Source organism: Chrysochloris asiatica, unplaced genomic scaffold (genome assembly GCF_000296735.1).
Source record: "Chrysochloris asiatica unplaced genomic scaffold, ChrAsi1.0 scaffold00120, whole genome shotgun sequence".
Classification (NCBI taxonomy): Eukaryota; Metazoa; Chordata; class Mammalia; order Afrosoricida; family Chrysochloridae; genus Chrysochloris; species Chrysochloris asiatica.
In genome coordinates, this window is record NW_006408638.1 from 5,443,893 (window position 1) to 5,452,337 (window position 8,445).

The 8,445-nt window shown below is 36.3% G+C and overlaps 1 protein-coding gene across 1 annotated transcript in view; it reads left to right on the forward strand.

Annotated features, from left to right (window-relative positions):
- GPR128 (G protein-coupled receptor 128) overlaps nucleotides 1-8,445 on the forward strand; it is a 117,868-nt gene that overhangs the window by 58,379 nt on the left and 51,044 nt on the right. Inside the window, exons 7-8 of the mRNA XM_006868649.1 lie at nucleotides 511-650; nucleotides 756-863. Of these exons, the coding sequence (XP_006868711.1) occupies nucleotides 511-650; nucleotides 756-863 (248 nt within the window). The remainder of the gene's footprint in view (nucleotides 1-510; nucleotides 651-755; nucleotides 864-8,445) is intronic.

Sequence of the window (8,445 nt, forward strand, 5' to 3'; positions counted from 1 at the left end):
AGAGAGAGAGAGAGACAGAGAGAGAGTGTCCTGGTGTGGTGCTATGGATAAAGCACTGAACTAAAACAGTCAGTTTGAAGCACAAAATCATACTCCTTGGAAACCCTATACGGAGTTCCTATGGACCTATTTTCATTTTCTTCAGCTTTAACCTGAGGTTGTATATGAGCAATTGACCAGCTATTCCACAGATAGATCCTGGCCCTAAAACATTTTTTAGTTAGGGAATATGAAACCTTGTTGATAGATGGACAAAGTGTATTGAAAAGCAAGAAGATTATGTCATAAAAATGATGTCTTTGCTTATAAATAAATAAATAAACAAATACACACACACACACACACACAGAAAGAATCTGGGAAAGGAAATAAATATTACGTGATTGTGCCGATGTTGTTAACTCATGAATTTTATAGTCAGGCCATTCTACTGAACTGTGGGAAAGAAAACTCACCTCTGATTTTATCACAAAATCTTTAAAATATTATGTTATGTTTTATTCTTTGCAGACTTATTGAGCAAATGGAAACATATTCCTTGTCTTTGAACAACGCACCAGTGATAGAACCTAATATAGCAGTACAATCTGTTAATTTGTCTTCAGAAGACACTGAAGGGTCTGAGAGTGTTTTCTTTTCTGTGTTGAAAGGTGAGCTGTTTGTAATAGCAGAATACATTCCACTACCAACCCTGAGTGATATTCTATTCATGAAAATATAGACTTTTAAAATTCTTTCTTTTCTCTTTCTCATAGGATCCAGCAATTCGCTAACTGATGGTTCAACTCGTGTAGCTACAAACATAAATACCCTAGAGCCAGATGAACAGACTGAACTTCAGCTCTTGCTTCATACCACAAAAAGTATGTCTCAAACTTCATTAAATTTTTTTAAATGGACTCAAATTCATGGAACTGATAAGAAAATTCATTGAAGGAGGAAAAATGTTTACTTAACTTCACACTGAATAACATGTACTTGTATAATTTGTCTTCTTACATATTTTGGTAATCTCAATTTAACTAGTCTAAGTCATTTCTTTTTATTTCCTTTTCAAAATGAGTACTTCAGAAGGTATCAGAATTGAAATGCTCAGGTCATGGAAACAAATCTATTTTTCTACAAATATTTTGCTAAGCAGTCTGATTTACATTCATGCATTTAAAATATATATGTATATATATTCAACCCACAAGCTCTATCCATATTTCTTAATGACATGACACTCACAGGTTTATCCTGCAGATTCTCCCTTGGAATATTTTATGGCATTGATACAGTCCTTATATTAGTAGTGATTTTTGATGTCTCTAATTTGATACCCACCATGGGCACATTGAGCCCTGCTATGGCACTTCAGGGTAAGCTCTGCACTGCTAATCACCCTAGCCCCAAAGTGGACAGTTCTAGGTCACTATGGCACATGATAACAATAACATCGGCACTCTTATCATTTTGCATATGCCCTTTTAAAAGCTTAACTGTCTAATTTTAAATGGTTGTGCTTTTCAAAGTCTTAAAAAAAAAAAAAAAATCAGGAAAGTTGTGTATCATCAGTGTTGTTGTTAAGTCCCGTAGAGTCAGTTCTGAATCATAATGCCCCTGTATAGGGTTTCTGAAGCTTTAAATCTTCATGGGAAGAGAAAGCCTCATCATTCTCTTGTGGATAGGCTGGCAGGCTTGAACCTCAGACCTTGTGTTTTGCAGTCCAGTGATTATCATATGGAGCCACCAGGGTTATATTGTATTTATTCACCAAACATACACAATCTATATGTTGAGCAAATAATCCAAGAAGTTGGACTATATGAAGAATGAGGTATCAGGATTAGAAGAAGGCTCATTAACAACCTGTGATATGCAGATGGCACAACCTTGCTTGTTGAACATGAAGAGAACTTGAAGCACTGATTAATGAAGATCAAAGACTACAGCCTTCAGTACAGATTGTTGTTGTTAAGTGTGATCGAGTTGGTTCTAACTCAGAGGGATCCTTCATAGGGTTTCTGAGGAACGGCTGGTGAGTTTGAACTGCCGACCTTGCAGTTCAAACCAACCTTGTAGTCCACTGCTTATCCTACAGCACTACATCAGGACTCATTCAGTACAGACTTCACTTCAATATAAAGAAAACATAAATCCTCACTAGTGGACCAATAAGCATCATCATGACAAACAGAAAATATTGAAGTTTTCAAGGACTTATTTTTAAAACTTTTTTTTTTTTTTAATCATGCTTTACAGAGAGCAAATTAGTTTTATATTTAGTTGTTTTTAAGTGCCATCAAGTCAATTCTGACCCATAGTGGCCCTGTATAGGGTTTCCAAGGAGCAGCTGGTGAACTTGAACTGCCGACCTTGCAGTTCAAACGGCTTTGCAGTCTGGCACATTAACCCACAGTGCCACACCAGGACTCCATAGTTTACATGAAAACTAACCCTGAGATTGGTTACATTTCCCACTATGTGTCAACACTCTACTCATTTCTGACCAGGGTTTCCCAAAACCTTTCAACCTTTCATCCAGATTTCTACCACTTCCTTCTCATCTTTATTTCTGGGCACAGGTTGTACTTTTGATCTTGTATAATTGATTGCTCTAAGAATCATGTTCCTCTTGGTGTTATTGTTTATCTTACTATTGTTTGCCTAAAAAATGTTCTCTGGGAATTACTTCACTTTTAGGTCAGAAGTGTGTTGTAGGGCCATAATCTTACAGGTTCTTCCAGTCTGTCAGACCAGTAACTCTGGTCTCTTCCTTGAATAGATTTTTTGTGTTCTACATTTTTCTTCTACTCTTTCTGAAACCCTCTGTGATACCCCAGTCAGAGTGGTCTGTAATGGTAACCTGCCATCATCTAGGTCTGGCCCTGGGGTCATGTAGGCTATGGCTCATGTTGTTCATCAGTCGTTTGGACTTCTATACTCTCCTTTGTTCTGAAAAGGAATAAACCAAAAGTTGTGTCTTAAATGGCTGCTCACAGGTTTTTAAGACCCAAGATGCTACCCACCAAAGTAGGATACAAAACATTGTCATTATGAGCTATGTTGTATCAATTGGCGTAGATATTTCCTGAGTCCATGGTCCTTCATTTTTGAGCCTAGGAACTTTGTCCCATGAAATGCTTGGTTATGTCTAAGAAGTTTTCATGGCTGTGCCCTTTGTGTGCTGTATTGTCTATTTAAGCAATATCTACAATCATGCATGTAGAAATATCCACCAGCAATCCTACATCTAAAGGTGCTCCAGTATACCCTTCTTCACCTCTTCAGCACACCTATCTACCTATGTATCCATTTGTAAATTATTGTTGTTAATATTATTATTGCAGGGTTGCCTAAGTTACAGTAATTACTGTGTTGTTATTGTTAGGTTATGTCAAGTTGGCTCTGACTCAGTAACTCTATGCACAACAGAATGAAACTGCCCAGTATGTGCCATCCTCACAATTGTTCTTATGTGGCCACAGTGACAATACATCTCGATGGGAGTCTTCCTCTTTTTTTCTGACCCTCTACTTCACCAAGCATAATATCTTTCTCCAAGGACTGATATCTCCTGATACCATGTCCAAAGTATGAGAGACAAATTCTTACCATCTTGGCTTTTAACGAACATTCTGGCTGTACTTCCAACAAAGAATTATTTGTTCATTCTGGTAGTCCATTGCACTTTTAATATTCTTTTCCAATGACATTATTCAAATGCATTGATCTTCCTTCTTCACTGGCCAACTTTCACATGCATATGAGGGGGTTGAAAATACTATGACTTGAGTCAGACACCATCAGTCCTCAAACCAATATATTTGCTCTTGAACATTTTAAAGAAATCTTTTGCAGCAGATTTGCCTAATGTAATATATCATTTGATTTCGTGACTGCAGCTTCTAGGAATGTTTATAATGGATCTAAGCAAAATGAAGCCTTTGACAACTTCAATATTTTCTTCATATATCATGATGTTATTTATTGGCCCAGTGTGATTTATGTTTTCTTTATCAAAACTGAGGTGTATTCCATACTGAATGCTGCAGTCTTTAAGTCTCATCATCAGAGTATTTTAAGTCCTCTTTACTTTTCAACAAGCAAGGTTGTATCATCTGCATATTGCAGGTTGTTAATGAGTATTCCTCCAATATTGATGCTACACTCTTCCTCATATAATTCAACTTCTTGGATTATTTGCTCAGATTAAATAAGCATAGTGAAACGAATAAGCATGTCACACACCTTTCCTAATTTTCAACCATTCAGTAACCACTTCTTCTGTTGTAATAACTGCCTGTTGGTCAATGTGCAGGTTCCTCATGAGTACAATTAAGTGTTCTGGAATACTCATTCTTCTTAATGTCATCCATAGTTGGTCATGATACACACTCAAAAGCCTTTGCTAAGTCTTAATAAAACACAAGTAAACATCTTTCTGGTATCCTTTGCTTTCAGTTAAGATCTGTCTGAAGTCAAAACATCCTCTTCTGAATCTGGCTTGAATTTTTACCAGTCCCTGTTGCTGTACTGTTGCTAACATTTTAAAATTATCTTCAGCATGTGATAATTAAATTTAATTTTAATTATCTACCTGCATGTGATATTGATATTGTTAGATGATTTCCACATTCCATTGGGCCACCTTGCTTTGGAATGGACACAAATATGGATCTCTTCTAATCAGTTCATCAGGTAACTGTCTTCCAAATTTCTTGGCATAGATGAGTGAGTATCTCCAGTGCTGCATCAATTTGTTGAAAGATTTCCATTTGTATTCTATCAATTCCCAGAGCCTTGCTCTTTGCCAAAGCTTTCAATGTGCCTTGGACTTCTTCCTTCTGTATCATTGGCTCTTCATCATATTCTATTTCTTGAAATGGTTAATCATTGATCATTTCTTTTTGGTACAGTGACTCTGTGTATTCCTTCTCTCTTCTTTTGATGCTTTCTTCATCATTAAATATTTTGCCCAAGTTGTTGTTAAGTGCTGTAGAGTCGGCTCTGACTCAGTGACCCTGCATAGAGTTTCCAAGGATGGCTGGTGGGTTTGAACTGCCAACCTTGTGGTTAGCAGTCCAGTGTTTATCTTACAGCACTATACCAGAACTCCATAGAACCCCTTAATATAGCAAATCAAGGCTTGAACTTTTTGTTCAGTTCCCTCAGCTTGAGAAATGCTGAGCATGTTCTTCCCTTTTGGTTTTGTAACTCCAGGTCTTTGTACATTTCATTATAATATTTGACTTTGCCTTCTTGGGCTGACCTTTGAAATTTTCTGTTCAGCTCTTTTACTTACTGATTTCTTCCATTCACTTTAGTTTCTCTATGTTCAAGAGCAAGTTTCAGAGTCTCTACTGACATCCAGTTTGGTCTTTTGTTTCCTTTCTTTTTATTTAATTTTGTTTATTAAATTAATTTTTTAAAAACTTTTATTGTGAATTGAGTGATAGTACATGGGAGAACATGGTTTTGCACTCATCCTATCATATTTTGTTTCATTGCAATGACTACAATCCCTTCCATGCATCATCATTTAACAGTATTTGCTTTTATTTCCTCTGTTATTTTTTCTGATATACACAACAACACTTAGGATTATATAATCATTTAAACAACCAAAGGGTATATTTTGCAAGCCTGCCTCCTGGCTGCCAGCACACAGCCTTTCTCTTTTCATGAGTCTACTGTCCTCAGCTGCTCTATCTCTCCGTGCCATCACCTCTGCATCACCTCAGAGATCTGGCATCACTGCTTCTCTGGTTAGGGTCCCGCATTCCGCTCATGTTCTTATCTCTTTATGGTCCCAGGGTTCACTGTTCTGTGTATGTAAGATTAACTACTCCCCCTTCTATGTTACACAGCATCTATCTTTATAGTTGAGACAATTGCAATTAGTCAGGATAACAGTTATTCACTATTGAATCAAAAGAATCCTATCCCCATCTCCTTTCACCAGAACCATCTAGACAAAATATGTTTCCTTTCTTTTTAATGGCCTTATAGTTTCTTCCTGTATAATGTTCTTGATGTCATCTCCAAACTCTTCTACTCTTTGGTCATTAGTTCCTAATGCATCAAATCTAGTCTTGAGATGGATCCAAGCAAAATGAAGTCTTTGGCAACTTAAGTATTTATTTATTTATCATGATGTTATTCATTTGTCCAGTTGTGAGGATTATTGTTTTTTTTTTTTTTTTTACATTGAGGTAAAATCTATACTGAAGAGTGGAGTGTGGTCTTTGATCCTTATCACTAACTATATCCAGTCCTCTTTGTTTCCAGCAAGCAAAGTTGTATCATTTTCATATCGCAGATTGTTAATGAGTCTTCCTCTAACTCTGATGCTACATTCTTTTTATATAATCAGCTTCTCAGATTATTTGCTCAGCATACAGATTGTTTAAATATGGTGAAAGGATGCAACCCAGGTGTATACTTTTCTTGATTTTAAACCCTTCAGTGTCTCTTTGTTGTGTTCTAGCAACTTCTTCTTGGTCTAGGTACAAGTTCCTCATGAAGACAATTAAGTGTTCTGTAACACCTATTCTTTAAAATGTTATTCATAGCTTGTCATGATCCAAACAGTGCAAAAGACTTTGCATAGTCAATAAAGCACAAGCAAACATCTGGAGTCTTGTTGTGGCACTGTAGGGTAAGCACTAGACTGTAAACCTCAAGGTTAGTGTTCAAACCCACCAACCACTCCTTACAAATTCTACAGAGGGTTGCTATGAGTCGGTGTTGACTCAACAACACTTAATAACAGCAACAAACGCCTTTCTGATGTTCTCAACTTTCAGTCAAGATCCCTCTGACATCAGCAATGATAACCCTTGTTCCATGTACTCTTCTGAATCTGGCTTGAATTTCTGATAGTTGTCTGGAGATATACTGTTATAGCCATTTTTAAATCAGCTTCAGCAAAATTTTGCTTGCATGTGATATTAACCATACTGTTAGATGATTTCCAGATTCTATTGGCTCACTTCTCTAGAATGGGCACAAATATGTATCTATTCCAATCAATTGGCCAGGTAGCCCTCTTTCAAATTTCTTACCATAGATGAATGAGTGTCTCCAGTGCTGCATCAGTTTGTTTAAACTTTTCAATTTGTATTCCATCAGTTCTGGGAGCCTTGTGTTTCACCAATACCTTCAGTTCAGCTTGGACTTGCTCCTTCAGTGGCATTAGTTCTTGATAATATACTACCTCTTGAAATGACTGAACATTAACCATTTCTTTTGAGTACAGTGTATTCCTTTCATCTTCATTTGATGTTTTCTGAGCATTCCATATTTTGTCAATAGAAAATATTTGAAGTAAAAGCTTGAATTTATATCCTCAGTTATCTCAGCTTGAGAAATGCTGAGCATGTTCTTCTCTTTTGGTTTTCTAACTCCAGATCTTTGCATATTTCACAATAATACTTGACTTTATCTTCTCAAGTTGTCCTTTGAAGTTCAACTCTATGACTACTTCATTTCTTCCATTCTCTGTAGCAATGTAACTTAATTTTTTACATTTTAATAATTGAATATATAAACAATTATTAGAAGATAAGAGATACAACATATTAAAAACATGTTTTTCAGTTCAATGTACTTGATACATATAAATTTTAAGGGAAGAAGCAAAAAAAGAAAATGGTTAATATTTAAGTGCAGATTGAGTACCTAAGCAACAACAACAACAAACCTTTTTAAAAAAATGATAAAACTGCTAGTTTTCTATGACTAATCTCTGCAGGACCTGCCTTGAGAGGGGGATGGGGAATGCAAGTGTCAGGGGACTCAAGATGATCAATCAAGAGCTACTTCATTTCCTACAATACAGCTTTAAGTACAATCTTAGGCAGGAGGCATTTCCGGGCACCACAACAAAGCTAAGGTTTATTATTACTAGATAATACCTAGGCACACATATTTTCTCCTCATTTTAGATTACTCCCCCAGACACCTGGTCTATGTGTTCGTTCCCATAATCTTTGGCATGCAAAGTTTCCCTTGCAGTTCTCATCAAGGCATTCTTTGGTTTGAGAACTGCCTCAGAGTGGGTTTCATACATGTCCTGTTCTTCCTATAAATATCCATATGTATCATCACTATGGAGTGATTTTGTTATGTTTGCATATGTTATTATGCTTTACTGATAATGTGTAAATGGGTTTTAATGTCTTGGCAGACAATCTTTTTGTAAACAAGTTTGAATAAAAATCACTGCTGCTAAGATGCTATATACCTTATTTTTGTGGCCCGCTAATATTCAAGAATAGGGCTTATTCACTATAGCACTTTTCTTAACACCCAATTGCCTCAACCTATACATTTTTTAAAAAATGTTTTATTGTGAATTATGTGATAGTTTACATGGGAGAACATTAGTTTTACATTCATTCTATCGTCTAGTGTCTCTCATTGCCATGGTTACAATCCCCTCCATGCAATCCTTCCCCC